This window comes from Branchiostoma floridae, chromosome 4, assembly GCF_000003815.2.
Source record: "Branchiostoma floridae strain S238N-H82 chromosome 4, Bfl_VNyyK, whole genome shotgun sequence".
Lineage (NCBI taxonomy): Eukaryota > Metazoa > Chordata > Leptocardii > Amphioxiformes > Branchiostomatidae > Branchiostoma > Branchiostoma floridae.
The window spans coordinates 6,549,874-6,570,086 of NC_049982.1; the positions used below are offsets into that span (position 1 = coordinate 6,549,874).

The 20,213-nt window shown below is 39.6% G+C and overlaps 1 protein-coding gene across 1 annotated transcript in view; it reads right to left on the reverse strand.

Moving 5' to 3' along the window:
* Positions 1-549: 549 nt before the first annotated feature.
* The window catches only part of LOC118415011, a 43,719-nt gene continuing 24,055 nt past the window's right edge, over positions 550-20,213 (reverse strand). Inside the window, exons 13-22 of the mRNA XM_035819382.1 lie at positions 14,073-14,141; positions 13,664-13,834; positions 12,903-12,971; positions 10,198-10,260; positions 9,582-9,762; positions 7,933-8,156; positions 6,973-7,137; positions 5,811-5,873; positions 3,925-4,095; positions 550-3,408 (exon numbers count right to left, since the gene is read on the reverse strand). Of these exons, the coding sequence (XP_035675275.1) occupies positions 3,389-3,408; positions 3,925-4,095; positions 5,811-5,873; positions 6,973-7,137; positions 7,933-8,156; positions 9,582-9,762; positions 10,198-10,260; positions 12,903-12,971; positions 13,664-13,834; positions 14,073-14,141 (1,196 nt within the window). The 3' untranslated portion in view covers positions 550-3,388. The remainder of the gene's footprint in view (positions 3,409-3,924; positions 4,096-5,810; positions 5,874-6,972; positions 7,138-7,932; positions 8,157-9,581; positions 9,763-10,197; positions 10,261-12,902; positions 12,972-13,663; positions 13,835-14,072; positions 14,142-20,213) is intronic.

A 20,213-nucleotide genomic window follows, 5' to 3' on the forward strand; every position in this document is an offset into this window, starting at 1 on the left:
CAATTTCTTAGATAACAAATTCTTTATGTTTTGCGTGTTTTACTGTCTAAATTTTTAATCAGACCATTCCAGTTCTAAATTCAAGGGACACATCATGGTTCTTCAGCGATCACCGTCTAATCGAAAGGGTTATTTGTAGGGTAGGTGTGATTAACAGAATGTATGTATGAATGCTTTACTTTGATGGACGAATGCTGTGACAGACATTTTCTTCTTCTTTGTGAGTGTTTGGGGGAGGGGGGCTGGGTAACCTGACGTCCGTTTCCTCCCAAGTTACTAATAGATACCACCCTCCCTCGCCTGTCTAACTCCCCTCCCTGATACCACAAGTCTCACAACTTTAGGCTCCTCACTCACTCTCACTCATGGCAGGATATTGTCGCTCTCTCTCTCTGAGGAACCCCTCCCTTCAGGAACTACATTCACTCAATCACACATACTCTCACTCACTCACTCACTCACTCACTCACACATACTCTCACTCACTCACTTACATGCAGCCCTCTCCACTATCCTAATTACCAACAAAAGATATCTTGCAATCTAGAGTTGAAGCCACATGTTGTACTTTATTCTGGGATGTTCAAAAGACAATACACATCTGAAAATACATTGATGACATGATGCACCTGGCATCTTACAAAGGAGCATTGTTTTGCTGTAATTCACAATATATTTTAAGAATGGAACAGATGGTTATTGTAGAAAACTGACAGATGTGATGAAAAAACTGTCAATGGAAACATTTTTCACAGAAGTTAAACGTAGTTAATTGTCTTCCTCCTTCAGATGATCCAGGAGGATTCTATGATTACATACATGTTGATGTTACAGCTTCATTCTAGTTTACCTACATACTACTTAATATAAGAGCACTCATAATGATATTGTTGCTTAAATCATGGCGATCTGCATTTGACATCTCAGGGTGACAATTTGGTGGGGGATGAAAGGTGTAACAGTTGCTTTGCTCAGCAAAATTGTAGAGAACAAGTCTTCTCTCAAACTTAACTGTGAACAGGTTTTGATGTTGAAATAACACCTGCATATGCAGGTTAGTACACTCAGGTAGAATTTTATGAAAAAAGATGTTTGCTTCTGAAGTTGCCTTACACAGTTCATGTTTTAAATTCTGCTGTACAACACACTTAAGATGGTTCCAAAACACCTTAACAGAATTGTTCGTGTTATGCTTGATTCAGGTGACCCCTCGGTACTAAAAATACTGATCGCCAGGTGAATACTTGTTCTAAAAAAAGCCGCATACAGTATTAGAAAAAAATTCTTAGTACATACTCAAAGAGTTGTAGTGATGAGAACCATTCCGGTGGAATCAGAACATTCTTTGCCTTTGGAACTGTGGCATTCTGTAGATCATACAACTGACAACAAGCCGGTGTTTAACACGTTCACCCCATCACATTTTACTTCTCTTGTCTGCAGTACCCTATCGTTGCTAACAAAATTGAATAATATGAAGAAGAAAAAAAACTAAAGACAGTCTGTGATAAACCAATCTTCCGAAAGACACAAATTCACGTATTTTGTCTTGCCTTTTGAGACAACAGATGTTATACATACACAAATCACAGAGCTATCCATTACCTATATATATGATAATACACTCCGTATAATAGCGAGCATAAGCATTAAAAAAGTTGAAAACTTAATCTTTGTGATGGTACAATTTCTCTGCATTTGGAGATGACATACCAATGCTAGACAATACAAGATGTTGAACATTCACTGTCGATTCTCTCATCACAAGGTCCTAACTTGGTCCTTACCATATATGTGCTTATCGTTTCCTAATAGCAAATGCACAACTTGAAAAAAAGCAACTTTCATCTTTGTGATTTCTATAAAATGCATTGGAGGTGACTTACCAATGCTAAACAATATGTAGATGTTTAAACAATTGTTTTCTCATCACAAGGTCCTAACTTGTTCCTGACTATTTGCTTATCGTTTCCTAGCAGCTAATGCAGTTAAAGAAAAATGAAAAAAAAACTTAATCATTGTGATGGTACAGTTCTATGCCATTGGAGATGACAAACCAATGCCAAACAATATGCAGATGTTAAACATTCACTGTCAATTCTCTCATCACAAGGTCTAATCTTGTTCCTTACTTATTGTTTCCTAATGCACACCATAAAAAAGCAAGTTTTAAAATCTTTGTGATAGTACAATGTCAATAAATGCATTGGAGGTGACATACCAATGCTAAACAATGTGTAGATGTTTAACAATTGTTTTCTCATCACAAGGTCCTAACTTGTTCCTGGCTATATGCTTATCGTTTCCTAATAGCTAATGCACACCTTAAAGAAAAAAAAATTGTGATGGTACAATTTCTATGTCATTGGACATGACCAATAATAAACAATATGCAGATGTTAAACAATTTTCTCATCACAAGGTCCTAACTTGTTCTTCAGACAATATGCTTATCAATTTTTTGTGATAGCACAATTTCAATAAAGGCATTGGAGATGACATACCAATGCTAAACAATATACAGATGTTAAAAGACTATTTCATAAAAGACATGGTTCAAATCTACAAAGGGTAAAGGGTTACCTGAAAACACCCCTAGGATCTCCAGTGGGTCATTTAAAAATAATTATCAAAATTTACCACATAAGGGGTTGGAAATCCATCTCTATACACCAAAAAGGCAATGGAGGAATGCTAGAATCAATACTGCAGACAATTTGAAAGAAAGATTCAAGGAAATGTAGCTTACTAGTCTTTACTTTTAAAACCATAACCTGAAAGTATTATAGAAAAAGCAAACGAATGCCTACCTGGCACAAAAGGGCATAAAATCTATTCATGTTTTAGTTATTAGTATAAGAACCTGGGTAGCATTTCTTGTAAACAGTTTTCCTGGCTTTAATACCCCAATGGTGAGGGGGTAGTATGGGAGCCCAAAAGGGTTAGGATGGTACCCAGGTTACTACTCTGCCCAAGTAAAGTGACCAGGATGGTACCCAGGCTACTAGACTGTCCATAAAGAATTTGCAGTTTCAAAGTTGCTCAAGCAAAAGTACATGCCCAACTATTATCTTATGGCCCTTTGACCAACAAACCATGGAAATTAAATCTACATCAACTATGCAGTTTCAAATTTAGCTGCTCAAGCACTAGACACTGAAACATTTCTATCATGTTATGGCCCTGTGTCCAACTGACCATGGAAATCTACATCTACTACATGTAGCTGTTCTAGCCATAAACATACAGATGCTGATGAAAATGATGGCGATGCCCATAAAGATAAAGATGCTGATGAAAGGGATGTGGAGCTGATGATACCTACAGCTGATGAATGGCGTTGACGTGGTTCCGCTCAACGTTGGGGGAGAGGAATCCGTTGCTGCAGTTACTTCTTTCCCTTCACGGCTGCGTGGAGTGTTGAGGAAAATGTCTTTTAAAAGCCAAGAATACGACTTGGATCATATAACCCCATCTATTATAGCATTAACATGTAACATAACGGTCGCTCAAATGAAGATGAACAAGCCCTTAAAAGCAAAGCCCAGATCCAAAACATCATGCTACATACACTTTGTCCCTGCACCTGATCCTGTGCTACCCTACTCTGTAATCTTTTTATTGCATACAGTACTCTTATAATTGTTCAACAACGTTGTCAAATTTTTGTAGTCGGAAATGTAGTCATGAAGCTGTACAATTGTAAATGTCACAATGTGTGTAATTATTGTTACTTTTCAATAAACCCTTCCTTTATGCACCAAATACTTTTAGCTTTTAAAGTGTAATGTATTCATAATACCACGTCTGCACAATCTGGTTGCAATTACTACATGCTATATCAAAAATTCTTATACTATATGATGTAGAAACTAGTGGGTTGATTTTGTCAGCAGTCTAGTGTGTTCGCTATTCTACACTCACCACAAGTATTTTCACATTCCTCCATGGTTTTAAAGTTGTTGCCATTTGACTGGCAGCCTCCCCAGGTGAAGTCTTCGCATTGTCCAGTCTCTTTGTTGAAGAACACCCTTGGAATTAATGCCTTGCATGGGCCTACCTTCTTGGGATCCAAGCAGCGTCTGGGTATGCGGTCTTAAAAATAAAAGCAGTGGAATGAAGTTTTAATTGTTACTTTGTAGAAGAAAACTCCAGGCACAAATCGAGGCTTGCATGCTTGCATGGTGCTCGCCCCCTAGTGGATCAAGCAGTCATCAATTCAAAAAGAATTATGTGTAAATTCCCCAGTGGTGTATGTATGTTTTTAACTTTTCAAGTCTTAAGGCCCCCTTTCCACTAGACGGCATCGCACTGCGCTCTCACTGCGACCTAAATATGATATGTAAAACCTTCGCCTTCACACTGGTTATGTCATTCAAAACGTAAAAGTGTAACTTAAAAGACAACAAAACACAGAAAGTGTAAAAAGATTTGTTTCTTTTCCATACAATTCGTTGAGGGATATGTCAAATTTTAGGTCGCAGAGAGAGCGCGGCGAGAGCGCCGTCCTAGTGGAAAGGGGGTATAAGCAGGTGTTCCATTAGATTCCAAAATAATTTTGCATATTTTGTAGGGGTTCTACCACCAAAATAATCTTTGAAATAATACTTTGTTTAAGAACACTCCTATTAAATAAATATATATATTATAAAAGACATCAAAATACACAAAATATCAAAATAAGATTCGTGGGCATGATTTGTTTATATTGCTAGGTATACATTTCAATTTTTCGTTTCTTAAAACATATGCATCCCGGCCGGGCCCCAGTTTGGAAATGTGACCTAAGCCTTACAGGGATTATTAGCAGTGCACATGGTGTTAGTAACAAGTGATAATGACAAATAAACATACGGAAAATAAAGGTAAAAACACTAAGGAACATAAACAACTGATTTGTGGGTAAAAGGACAAGACACAAGTGGATATAACTTAGTGTTATTTAGTACATTATATACAAGGATGTGTAGGGACGACTCAATGCAGCAGAGCCCTCCCCAGTTCAGTTTTGAACTTGAGAGAGACCCCTCCTCCGCCACACCAGGCTCAAGTTTGTTCCACCCCTGGATGGTGCGAGGGAAGAACTAGAGCCTGTAGAAGTTGGATTTACTCACGATGTTCTGCAGCTAGCTTGACAGCGTGGTTGGTGCGGTGGGAGCATTGAGTGGCCAGGACCAGTTTAGATGCGTGTGGGACAGAAATGTGCTTGACTGTGGATCATTTTGTACATCTAGTCCGTAGCACGCATACACCATCCTGATGGTGCTCAGTATCAATTTTGTCGACAAGCTTACTTCTTAGCGTGCAATTACCATGCCCGGTGCACCTAGAGAAGTCAAAGGAGGCGTTGTTTTAACACCTCCTTACTGCAATGTTGTTACATGTATAATGACGACCTCACATTTTCACCTGTACAAATGCCTCGGGCTGTGCATGCACATTTTGAAGTGCAAAATATGGGGCTGGGAGCTTGAACTTTGCATGTTTTGGCACATTAAAGAACCAAATGAATGTTCGTGTGTGCATGCGTGCATGTGTATGTGTATGCATGTGTGGATTTCGATCAAGTCTTGCAGTAACATCAGTAAAGGTCATGATGTATTAAAAGTGAGGAATATGCTGTGATTTCATAGTGTGATGATTTCGTGATTGAGAAGTCACCACAAAAAAAACGGCAAAATAAAACCAAAGGTAATAGCTAAATATTTACAGTATAATGATGATGAAAGCAGATATCAATGATTTGACATCTAACAAGTAAGTCCTCAGAATTCTTTACCCAAACAGAAGTGGAACTGCCATCTACTCACTTGATGAAGAGTACATTTTCTTGACAGGTAATGGTGCACGTCCCTTTCCTTTCACAGGTGCCCCTGTTAAGTAAAGAATATGAAGAGAGGTCATATGAATAAAACACAAAATGTCAAAAAAAAAACTACTTACTAGTACATGTACATCCTTTTGTTCATAAATAAGAAAACAAGATAATAATATTTCATAAAATGATTTTTCTGAGCTAATGAAAATTTTCTAAAAAGGGCATAAAAGTTGTCAATGGAATATCATTGGAAAAGGGCAAGGAAAGTTGTTGTTATTATGACATTGTCCAGAGTTACCAGCGGAACCCGAAAGTCAGTTGGTGCATGGCACCGCACAGTTTGGAACGTTGAAAATTTTTATGAAACTGATTCCAAAGTTCAAAAACTTTAGAAAGTACTGTGACGACAGTTTCTAATACTTTTCAAGAATATGGTGTTTACTAGTCAAATTTACAAATCAGAAAATGAATTTCTCAATGCGAGAAAGCCATGTATATATGAGATTTAAACACAAGAAAATGCAAGTGGATTAAAACAAGTTAGTTTAGAAATACAGTTGTACTTTAGTCCAAATAGAAAATCTTACTCTCTCTCTCTCCCCATGCAAAAATGGACGTCTAATAAATTATAATAGTATGTCAATTTTATCAAACAGAAAGTTCTATGGAAGTAGACGTAAAACAAACCTTTTTTTCCAAAGTCCTACTAGTACCCACATACAGAATATCATAACGATCCTGGACCATAACTTTCTGAGTTATGCTGACAAATGTACATGTATGCAGAAACACACCAAAAATAATAACTCCCATGACACTACATATCACCCAGGCAAAACCCATTTATTAAAATGTGATGATAATTGTCACTAAAATGAAGAGGAAAACAGCACTTAACTATTGGTCCCAGATCCCAAACCTCATGCTTTATACAGTGATTTTATGCCTGCACCTGAATTACCATTGTCTGTATTGCCCTACTCTTATATGACTACTCTTTATTGCATACTATTAGTTTTAAATGGTTTACAATGTCCATAGCAATGGGATGCTATGGCAAACAAACACTGTTTGTATCATCATGATGATGTTCTTTCAAACTATTAAGAAACAAATGTAAATTTCAACTTATAATCTAAACTACATGTACGCACCACAGTCCACATTTGCCGGGTTGTCACACTGATCAGTCTCCTCGTTAAAGTAAAGGCCGTCTGGACACTCCATATGGTACGCTATTCCATTGCTGCAGTCGTAATACATGGTGCAGTCTTCTGGGTCGGCATAGTCACCGTTTGGCTTTCCTTCACAGGAGAAACCTAGACAAGCAAATTACAGATCTGGGTTTAGAACAAGTTATATCTAGCAAGTGCGTGATCTCGCTAAATAGTGATACATTTTATAAAAACAACAACTCTAAAACAAAACGACATCACAACTGTATCGGGGTTCAAGTGGCACCAACTGACCAGTCCAACTGGTCTGGACCTTTTGGTCTAGCGGTTATGGCGTTGGGTTAGCTGTCAGGCCCGGGTGCGATCCCAGGGAGCCAGGAGACTGTTTCTACTGACGCCCCTTGCGTTTCAGTGGCTCCTGCATCAACCCTGTGACAAATTACAAAAGTGTGCCACACAGGGATATCAAACTCGGAGATTTGAGGACGAATCTGAAAAGGAAAACAAGGAGAAGTGCAACAGTGGGATTCAAGCACCACCAACTGACCAGTCCAACTCAAAAGTGAAGAACCCATGGCCAACTGCAACAACACGTACATTAATATTGGAGATACCAGTCAGCCACTAAAATGCAAGGTACAAAGTTGCAGACCTACATTGTAGCTCTAGCTGCGGCGATTACTCCTCAGCCATTTTCCACTACCTACAATTCATAACCATGCAGGGACAAATACAACATCAAATCTGGTGAGTGTTTTAGTTGTGTTGGAACAAAGCTCAAACTTTACAACTGTCATGGACTCTACCAAGTTGACACAGATGTGAGTCTTCATTCCAGCTTGGTGAAGGTAATGATCCAAAATATGCAGCACATTTTCAGGGTATCGATCAGTCTTCTTGTTGTAGTAAAGGCTGTGATAAAAGTAAAATGAGTCTTACCAGCTTCTATTTCACAGACGAAGCGAAACTGTCTGTCACAGAATGCATCTGCCCAGTTGTCCCGTCTTTCCCCTTCTTTAGTACCGTAAACGATGTGTGCACAGTATTTGTTCTTTTCGTTTGGCTCCCCAGGTGCCCAGCTCGCATAACTGCCCAGTGGGATGCCCTTCCCATCTCTCCATACTCCTGCTGTGTTCACTATACCAAGCCAGAACTGTTGGGCACTATATTCAATGCAGAAATACAGTCATGATACATGTAGCAGTTTGTAATTGCCAATGAAAGAACTCCAAAACATTTTTTCTGTAAATATTATAATTTCCTTCAAGAGGGTCTGCATGCTCTTTTCCGTAAGGCGTAGGCCTGCCTTTTAATTTCCCGTAATTCGTAGGGAAGCTATTTTATTTCACGTAATTCGTAGTGAGGATGGAAAATTTACCGTAAACCATAGCCAGTGTATTTCACGTTAAGTGTGATAGAGCCTAAAAAATTCACGTAAAGCGTAATATAGCCTAAAAATTACCCGTACATCGTAGCCTGGTCTCCCAAATTTCCTAAGTCGAAGGGTAGTCTACCAGTAAAGTTTAGTCGCTCAAAACACGGGAAATTGCGTTTCAGAGGATCAAGATTTCAAAATTTCGCCGGACCTCCCTTGCTAATCCTTTCACATTCGGTCATCGACATGGCAAAAATATGTATCGGGGACCTCGCCCTCACCTTTTTTGCCGTTAATAGGAATGTTATTGTAGTTAGATAGCTTAGTCTGGCAGCAAAATTTGCCTATCAAAATGCAGGAAATATCATTTTAGAGGTTCAAAATTTCCATGGTCCTCCCGTTGCGCCGCCTCGTGCCTTTGGCGCTCGAAATGCTGAAAATGTGTTGGATGTGTCAAACTCAAAGACCTGTTTTGCTAATAAAAATGTCATTGAAGTTAGCTTACTCTGTCAGCAAAATTAGCCCATCAAAATACAGGAAATATCATTTTAGAGGGTCAAGATTTCAAAATTCCCTTGCGCCACCTCGCGCCTTCGGCGCTCAAAATGCTGAAAATATGTTGGGGGATGTGACGTGTCAACCTCAAACACCTTTTTTTGCTGACAGAAATGTGATTAGATTTAGCTTTATACAATATCCATCAAATCAAAATTTTTCTTAGAAAAACTCAGGATGCGGCGTTTCAGAGGGTCAGGATTTCAAAATTTTCCTGGACTTCCCTTGCGACGCCTCACCCCTTCGCGCTCGACGTGTGGCGTCACCCTCAAAAGCTTACGCGGAACCCCTGGGAATCTTTAATTAGATATGCCATTTAACATAGCTTTGTCTGCCTGCAAAAATTTACCCTCAAAATGCAGGAATTTAAGTGTTTCAGAGAGTCAAAATTTTAATCTTCCCAGCGGAGCATGCCCCCGCCTCTGTCGAGTGTTGCCAGCTTGCCAGCCTTCCAGAATTTAGCGCAAACCGTTGCCAGCCTTTCTGAATTTAGCGTAAAACGTTGCCGGCCTTCGTGAATTTAACGTAATAAAGTGTTGTCGACCGTCCCGAATTTAGCGTAAAGCGTTGTCAGGACCCCCCATGCAGACCCTCCTTCAACTCCTGAGAGCAGGCAATTATAGTGATGCCAAGCCTTGTATTTAAGTTGCCACCGAACCTGTTGACGCAGTTTTTTAGGAACACCAGGCTTTGCTGTTCCTCCTCATTTCTTGGTATTGCAATGATGCCGCCTTGTTGTCTGCATTCTTGTTGTGCGTCACTATGGGTCTTGGTGTCATCATCTGCGAGGTAGGTCTTACCACTGGGTAGTACCAGGCTGTTGTCTTGCGGACAGGATGCTTAAAAGATAATGTCAGGAAAAAGATTTCTGGACCAATATGGAAAGATGAACCAAAAGATATCTAACATATTGAAGGCATTATATGACATACATCTGAGTGCTCAAAATACCCACTTGCACACTTGCACTATTATCGCAACGACAATTTGCTCTGACTTAAAGCTAAACCCAGGTTGCGCAGTTCTGCAGCCAGAACACTGCTTTTTCCTCAGGCTCTAACCCAGTACTTAGTGTTGATGGCTCAACTCTCCACACGATATTGTCGGACGAAATCCTAAGGAGATGTAGGGAGCACATCCAGCAGCTTTTGAACAGACCATCGACAGTTGATAGTTGTGTATGAGGTCCTGGATGGGCCAAGTACGTGTTACAAGTAAGTCCTCAGAATTTTTCAGCCAAACAGGAGTGGAATTGCCATCAGATTTCTACTTACCTGAAGAAGAGTACATTTTCTTGGCTGGTAATGGTGCACGTCCCTTTCCTTTCACAGGTGTCCCTGTTAAGCAATGAATATGAAGAGAGGTCATATGAATAAAACATAAATACGACAAATGTGCAGCGCATCTCATTGTACTTGAAGTTAACATTACTAGACTAAGTAAGATAATGGAATGGGGTGATCAGATTGCAGGGCTCAAAATTAATTTTTGAGATTAGTTGCACTGGTGCACTCAACCCAAAACTGGGTGCACCAAAAAATTTTTGGTTGCACCACATAACAAAGTATAACGCAATAATTTTGTACACTGAATGACTTTATCATTAACCATTTCTTAACCCTTGTCCTGCTGGCTATTATTTACTATTACATCCTCCCTGTGCTGAGCATTTTTTACCCTATTGAAAGAATGGGCACTTCTTTTACTTTGCCCTTTTAAAGTTACTTTTCTCCCACGTAACCCTAGAAAGTTATACATCATTAGAAAGCTAAAAGCCTCTACTATTTGAAAATGTCAAACAAATGTTACCCAAAGTCATCAATAATGAGAAACAAGGGCAATAAGGCAATAAAACAAATTATTTTGACAAACTTCTTGTATTATAGTATCTGACACATATTAAAATGATAGTATGAACACTACAACATTGCTTATGTATTCTGACAACATCTGAGCTACATGTGGAGGAAAAAAATCACCCAGGTATCACTGCAGGTGAGTTTATGGCCTTTGATTGTCTCGGCACTGAAATGAAATTTCTGCAGAAAAGGGTGTTCTATTCGACATGCGTATACATCTTTCTGTAGCTTTATAACAAACACTACACTACTTTCCAATACATCAACTGAAAGCTTACAACTTGTACTGTCTTTCTAGTTTTGTAACATAGTAATAACATATAAATATAAGGCAATTAAGGTATGAAAGGCAATAAAAAGTACATTTTCTAACATTGGTTCACACAACACTCACCAGCACCACCACATCTGCCTCAATGTGGACTACAAAGCTCCTGACTAGTGTTGACAATGTCAGATAATACACATGAAGAGAAAAATGCATGCAGGTATCATAACAGGTAAGTTTATGGCTGTGGACTACCCTTGGTGCTGAACTGGCTAGTCAGCAAAATCCACAAACTTATACAAGAGAACATTCTTCATTTTGTGATCATACAATAAAGGAAATACAAACTTTCTGTATATGTCTGGATAGCTTATGGTCTGTACTCTCATGATACATCAATATAGAGTTGTTATCATCTATACTAAAGGTAATAAAGTCATAAAAAGCAATAAAAAATAGATTAGTCCACAATATGTCACAATCATCTCTACAGCACCAGTAAAAAAACTTCTGACATCAGTACAAAGTTATTGAGGAGTCCTGGGGACATGACAACGATACATGGGAGGTAAGAAAATAAACAGGTATTGCTACAGGTAAGATAATGATTGGACATTGTCCTTGGTGCTGAATGGAGTATAATCACTATTCTTGTAGTATTGAATAAACTTGGTTCTGGCAATGTCTGGTAAGTGGAATATAAGCTTGCTGTACATTAAATTAAAGCCTACAGTCACTATATTGCTTGAGAGTCTATGTTAAGTTGTTTCCACCTATTCTATTGATCATTAAGTCATAAAAAGCAATAAAAGGTAGATTTTGTCCATAATCCTGCATACCTGCATACTAAGCTCTACAGTACCAGTAAGATAACTTGTGACAACCGTACAAAGTTCCTGAGGAGTCCTGAGGACATGACAACGATACAAACGAGGTAAGAAAATAGATTCCCACTTCTTGAGGGGCCTACGTCATCACTCCGACTTGTCACTCCGGCGGGGTCAGCGCCCGGCCTCGCACAATTGCCCCCCTCCCCTCGGCCCCGACTGCATCCCCGACCCGGTTCCTGGCCTCCTCGGTCTTGTACACGGCCTCTCTCCCGACCACAGCCATGTCGGCCACGGTCAGTCAGTTCCATCCGCCCCACGACTTGCTGTAGCACTATAGGAGCTCTCCGGAGCCCCATGCATTCTGTGTAGCACGCCAAACTTGATCATGTCGTCGTCTCAGCTACTCCACTACTTTCCTTGGATTCTCTGCCCAAATCAGGTAAAATGGGATCGGAATCCTTCCATAAATATTCGGTGTGAATCTCCGATACCATAAATTGCGGCATTTTTACGTTAAATACTAAAATTTTCCACCGAAAACAGTCAAAACAGCAAGACAAAGCACTTCCGCGTCTAGCAGACGAAAATAGACGCTCATGAATATTAATTAGCCTCGCAAGGGCCTCTGGGATGACATACTTCCGGTTACGTCACAGGACGTTGACCCCTGACCCCTGACCTATTTGCAGACGACACTATTTCACATCCAGGAAGTACCTCGTGCTCGGGGCATTTACGTATTCTGGCCATACCCTCAACCGCACAAATGTGAGGCGCCGCACTGAGAGCATATATACGCAACCGCACATATGTGACGCGCCGCAGGACTAGGGTTAATGCACAATGGAGCTGACACAAAGCTCACATACACAGTTAAGGCATTTTAAATGGCATAAAAAACATTTCGAAATATCAAAGTCTGTCATTTATACTAGAATTTTATCACATGATCCTTTATCATTTGACCAAATATGCACTATACAATGTACTTTGCTATGTTAAGTAATTTGAGTCATGCTCACTTGATGATGTTTCCTTGCCATGTACCGGTCGCCTAGTGGGTCTACTTGGTGTTTGCCTCAGCCTTGCGCCTGTTACATTTGTAGGTAATATCAAACCAAGTCATTGGAAATCATGTACATACTATCATAATGTGACAAATGATGTGGTTGATTTCAAAAATAAAATTGCAATTTTCAACATACAATCAATACCACAAACCTGATGACATTTTCCTTGTGGGTTGCACTGTTAAGAAATATGGAAAAATAATGTCGCATAAACCATTATGATGCAAGATCTTAAACATTTGCCTAAGGTCCTGATTTGAATAAATTTGCATTTTCTCCCATCCAAAAGACATGATCCTGATTTCTATTATCTATGCTTAATTCGTCTGATTATGTCAACCTTCACTTTGATGATTAGGTTAAAAAAAACTCCTTTTAGGGGCCAGAACCTATGTGACCCTAGCCCAATAACTACATGTACCTGCCACAAAAAGCCATGCTCATAGCACGTACAGAACATGAGATTTTAAAAAAATGAAGTTCTGCTACAGTACAGCTTGGGGCCTACGATTAAATTGGTCCTTTGTTTTCCAACACCAACCCACATACTAATGAATATTACAAGAATCCACCAACAACATCTTAAATTTTGCTGTCATTATAAACAACAAATATACAGACACGTACATTTGCACCAATTTGACCAAATTTAAATATACAAATGGCACCAAAAACATCTTTGTGACTTCAAGATAATGATCCAAAATACACACCACAGTCTACATTTGCCGGGTTGTCACACTGATCAGTCTCCTCGTTAAAGTAAAGGCCGTCTGGACACTCCATATGGTACGCTATTCCATTGCTGCAGTCGTAATACATGGTGCAGTCTTCTGGGTCGGCATAGTCACCATTTGGCTTTCCTTCGCAGGAGAAACCTTCACCTGTTGGAACAAATCACAAATATATACATTTAAGTTTGCTGTGAAGGTGATGAAGAGAAATGTGCGCAGTCTCGTAAAAAAACAAATAAAAATGAAAGGCTGTCACTCATACAATCATGTACCTACATGTAGTACACAATTCTATTACATGATCCAACAAATGTATATCATTTGAACAAGTATGCACCGTATAGCCTTGATGTACTTTGTTACGTTATGTAATTTGAGTCATGCTCACTTGATGATGTTTTTTTGCCATGTACCGGTCGCCTGGTGGGTCTACGAGGCGCTTGCCTCCGCCTTGCGCCTGTTACATGTACATGTAGGTAATATCAAACTAAGTCATTGGAAATTATGTAGTACTACATTCTATCATGATCGACAAATGGTTGACTTTCAAACAAAATAATTGCATTTCAATGTAAAATCAATACCACAAACAAGATGACATTTTCCCTGTGTTATTCTGTTGTACTGTTAAGAACATGGAAAAATTATAATGTTGCACCAAATCTAATATGCAAATGGCACCAAAAACATCTTTCAAGGTAATGTTCGAAAATACGCACCACAGTCTACATTTGCAGGGTTGTCACACTGATCAGTCTCCTCGTTAAAGTAGAGCCCTTCTGGACAGTCCATATGGTATGCTATTCCATTGCTGCAGTCGTAATACATGGTGCAGTCTTCTGGGTCGGCATAGTCACCATTTGGCTTTCCTTCACAGGAGAACTCATCATCTATTCAAGCAAATTGCAAATCTAGATTTAGAATGACATGTGTGCTGTTGTCGTCTGGTCGTAAATAAGCATTTCCATTTTGACATCATGATGGAATGTGTCTGAAAAGTTAAATATCAGGAACATTGAGGATAGTTTCTTGCAGGAATTCTTACTTGTAGAAAAGATGCCAGTTTGGTGATGAAATCCTACAACTACATTGCATGTATCAACTTGAATGTTTACCACATTGGTAGGAGGATTGGTGTAACCTGGTGATTTTCAAGATGTCCACCTCACACTGCAGGATGGATGGTCACCCCTACTTACTCTTTTTGACAAGTGTGATGGTCTTCTTAATGTGCTGGAGGTGTGGATTTTCCAAAGATGGCTAAAATTACATCACCAGTGTTCTCGCCTTTTCAGCATAGGCCTGGCCCCAGTAGTAGTAGTAGCAGTACTATGTGATTTAGATCCTCTTCACTGTGATTTGGGACCTTACACTCTGTTTCAACCAGCAAAGGGGACTTTATAGCTTTTTTTGTAACAAAGCTAAAAAAAATTGGCCCTTATTATATAGGAAATAGTGTTTCTGAGGGTTATGAATTTAAAAATCTTCAGGGGGAGGATTCCTCCAGATGCCCTCTTAATGCTCATGCCTGCAAGTCACTTACCACTTGACTTTGCTGCATTAAGGTGCCCCTACTCTGTGAAGAAATCCTGGGGAGAACACTGATCACATCCAAGAGGACGTCCCTAACCAAAGCTTAGTGTTCTTATTTCATCTGAGTCAAGTGAGGAAATGGGGGTAAATTGCCTTTCCCAATGGCACAACATTGGTACTGGGATTCAAACCTTTAGATTCTAAGTCAATAACCCTGACCACAAGACTACTGGGAAACTGAACTGGAAAAGAAAACATGGAAAAGAAAACATGATACAATGTAGTAGCCCAGTTACCATGTTGATTGTCCTTCTTCAGGATAACTAATTTCTCAAAGTTGTGCCAAATAATCATATATTTGCTGTATATGACATATATTTATAGTATTAATGTAAACTGGCTCCTAAACATACATAATTATGCCATAAATAAATGTAAGGTGAATGTAGCCAAAGCCTACCCAAAAGCACTTGAACTTCACACAGGGTCAGTATTCGTTCGGGACCAGGAAGACGGATGCCCACATACCGTCCCTTCATCCCAGAGCATGAGATGGAAACTGACGGCTCGTGCGTGTCAATTTGATGATCACCCCCACACTTGGGGTTCGTGCTGACCTGGCCAGAATCCCCAATGTGGATGTTGAAGGGGTTGATTCTTCCCTGACAACAGTCCTGGCGATTGAAGATGACGACTCTGTATGGAAAACAATTACTAGTAATAGATCATAGTTACAGCCTGGCAATTGATCATGTTTGCATCTCTCACACACTCTAAAGCAATCCTAAGGACGTTGTGATGTTGGTACTACACATCTACATTTTGTACTTGCTTCTGCATGGATGACACAGTTTAGTTCACACTTTACAACAAAAAAGTTTAGATCTACATGACAGAAAATGTTCAACAGTGTTAATATATTAATTGAAAGCATATGGGATGCCCATACCCATGTGTGTGTGTGATTGTGTGTGTGTGTGTTGTGCTTATGTACGTGTGTGTGTGTGTGTCTGCATGGCTGTGTGTATGTGCATGTTTGTGTGTGATATTTGTGTGTATCCACATTGTAATGACTGATGGACTATAGTATAAATGATGTATACATACCTGCCAACCATATACGATTGACCCAGATCCACCCACCAGCTGGGATTATCCTCTCCTGGTACATCTTCAGTATGTGAACAGGAGCCAGCAAAGAAGTCAGTATCTGTGTCCCCATCTACAGCAAGGCTGGCAGGCCCACCCCAAGAGGTGCTTGTTTGGTATGCTGGCTTCTCCAGGGCAACATTATCATCACCTGTCCAGGGCGAGAAGACTATTCTTAGCAGTGTCTGAATCCAGTGGATAATTCACTAAATTGAATATGGAATATAAATTTACTAAATACCTATCAGTGCAAAAATTCAAGTACTCCTTAATGAAACACCGTTTTCTTCCCCACTAGATAGTCCACAAAAGAAATTTCATGGTGTCCAGCATAATCTTAAAATTCCATCTACAGTGCTCGAAACACCACCTGCACATTAAGCAGGTATTTTGGTGACTACCTGCACCTAACCTGCACTGGTCCATGTACTGGGTTTTATACTTATGTCATATGGTATAGGCGTTATACAGATTGTTATACAGCTGCATTGAATGTTACCACCTACCATTGTTAACTTTTTTTAAAATAGCCATGGTTCCTGAACATTTTTAGTATAATCCATACTCCCTAAGTTCAGAGTGGTGTAGGTAATATTTGTCTGGTGCAGGTAATTTTCAATGTTACCTGCACCAGTGCAGGTACGCAGAAAAAAGTATTTTGAGCCCTGCATCTACAATGTAGACAGCTCAATCTGCAAAAGAGTTTGCAGACCTTTCCTTACTTGCCAGTACTGGAATCTAATTGGTCAGTACTAGATTCCGATTGGCATAATTAACATCTAACTATTTGAAGCATCACTTAAGCTCTCTACATACCAAAGATCATGACCATCCATTGACCCAATCTTGAGTTATTCCCTTACAAAGTCTGACCCTAAAATGGCTCCTGCAGTTCCAAACCTGTGACTCTCAGCCCCAAGAGCTGACTACCACTCAAAAATCACATCCATAGCCTGTCCAGAACTACATGTATTATCAAAACATTAAGTTCCACTGCTGCAGTAGCATAGCAATCCACTAGGGGTCAAAAATCTAATCAACTAGGTCTGAAATATCCATCCAAACATTCTCAAGTTACATTAATGTGCATACATGCAAGATCTTCTTGGTGAAGGTGAAATGAGAGAATTCAACGGAGCTAATCATTGATCATGCAAATAACTGCGAATCTGCATTTACAAAACATGCATCTATGCATGGTGACGTTCAACTTTAATTAACTTACTTAATAGTTTTATGCAGTTCAAGAAAAAGCTGTTTGGGGACAGAAACCTAGTACATACTAGCTTCTTTTCAAGGTTAAACGATATGACACCATAAGATGTCAGAGCCACAGCACTAGCATGTCTATGTCTAGAACAGGACATACAAAAACAGGAAATTCTGCTGAAGTACCAAAGAAGGCTGCTACAAGGTAAAGAAAAATCAAATTGGAAAGTTTGTATTCCCAAGATCTACAAATCCACATAATTATCGCATTGACTACAATCCATAACTTCCTGAGTTACAATGTATGCTGACCAATGTATGCAGAAACATGTCAAACAGATCTACATGTACTAGACATACCAAAAACAGAGTTTACATACATGTACCTGTACCTCCCATGAAACTCCCTTTCTATCATCAGCTGACATTACACAGTAGTCCTTACACATTGGAACCAAACAGAAGTGAAATTGCCATCTCTACTCACCTGATGATGAGTACATTTTCTTGGCAGGTAATGGTGCACGTCTCTTTCCTTTTACAACACATGTAGAAAAACAGCATAATTATTAGATAATTATGGAATGGTTATCTAATGGAATGGGGCGGTTGGTTGAAGTATGGAGTCAAAGGGAGGCTCAAGCCCAGAAGCTGATGTTATTTTCTACAACCCCACAATCTTATGAAAATAAAGTTCACAAAGTTTGCAAAGTTCAATCACAGATTAAAAAGGATATAAGTTATCCCAGTATAATCGGGTAACTGAACAGTTTCCTCCAACACAGAGAATATTGTGTGATGCATGAAGGGAATGGTGACCTGAAGTATATGGATGTGTTCCAATGGCATAATTGCTTATTAAGAAGATCTAGGTCAATTTTAACTTGAAGCAAGACGAGAATTAGTCTATCAAGGCTCAAAATTTAAAAACAATATGTACAAAGTTAACACACACCTTGCAAACATGGGACTTAACAGAGGCTGAGGGTAGACTAAAAGTGGACTTACTGCTGGCAAAAGGGAATAAGTCCCAGAATAAGTCCACCCCATGTTACCATGTCTGAGGGCAGTTGGTGTTAGCTTTGGTGGACTATTATCTGTACTAAGTCCTTCACACTGATTAAGAGATCATAGGGTGACACCAATTTGTCATGCATCTTAGCTCAACTTACAGGAACGTCCTGCAGAAGAAAACTATAGATTGCACTTAGTTAGCGTAAGCTGAGTTCACATGGGCTGGTTCATTAAGTTGATTTTGGTCTACAAACAATGCTACTTACATGACAATTGTTACCGAAAGGCCAATAGAGAAATGCCATGACCAGTAGCTGTAGTGTCCTGGGGTTTACAGACCACATTTGTTTGTTTAAGGATTACAGGCAAGACAGAATTTTAAGGGGTGACTAAAGTCTTGTACTGCTGAGGGACTGCTGGTTACAGAGAAGGAGAGCCCCTGCAATTATTGCATCTTCAAAAGTGTTCTTCTACAGGGTACTTCAATATACAGAGGCAAGCGCACTGTAATTGGATCAAGTTTCAGTTTTTCAAATATGATCAGCTATCATGAAAATCAAACCTCACCATGTATGTATACATTTGTACATGTATCTGATGTGCTCTGAACAACATTAACACTAACAGGCACTGGTGATTTCCTACTTTTTACAGAATAGATAACACCACCAGCCAGACACATACTGTATCATTTGAGACAGTGGTAGACTGCAGGTATCATTTAGAGGCAGCATTAATTTGGTGTGACCACTTCCACTGGTAAGCTGCCCAGGGACCTGGAGTATCATGTTACATGTTGTGCCTACAATTTCCTTCAGTCCTGTGGAAAAGTCTCATACCTCCAGATTCTTGCAATTGGCTTATTTATATTTCATCATTCAAATATAATGTGGATTGGGTATGAAGCAACTTGTCTTCTCTTCCAGGCTCATGTTCATCTTTGACAAACCTGATAGCAGTCTGAACTGACCTTTCAGTGACCTAGAAGCTTCATGACCTCATGACCCCTATCTTAGAGCCCTTCTCTTCACTCAGTACTGGGCCATGTCTTTCTAAAGCACAACTCATGAGGGAATGACTGCCCCAGATTCTAGTCAATTCTCCCTTGTCTATGTCTTAGGGTAAGAACTGGAGGAAGTTCGTCAGTGCCTTATGCTCCACAGGGAGCAAAGAGGATTAAGTAAGTAAGTATGTCTTAGGGAGGAGAAAGCCACAAATTCTTTAGTTTGTTTCATTTTGGCAACTTGGTATGGAGTGGCCAGGTCACATGACCTTTCAGGGCACTGCTGGCCTGACCCCTCATGTGACCTGGCCACTCTATTGGTTGGGTAGTGTTGGTGATACTTAGGGACTGCCATTAGTGTGACAAATGAACAATGTTCTTTCTAGGGGATTACATATGTGCAGAGTTGCATTCTCCAGTTATAACTGTGGACAAAACCTGTCACCTCCAAAAAAGAATGGATGTGAACAGCCCAATTCAGTATTAACATAAAAGCAAAATAGATGCAAACCACCTCCCATAATGTAACTAGGGGACAATCAAACCTTGGTAACAAGCTGATGTTTGGTCTTCTTCAACTAGTCCCAGACCTGAGAGGAGCAGAAAAGGGCACACTGAACC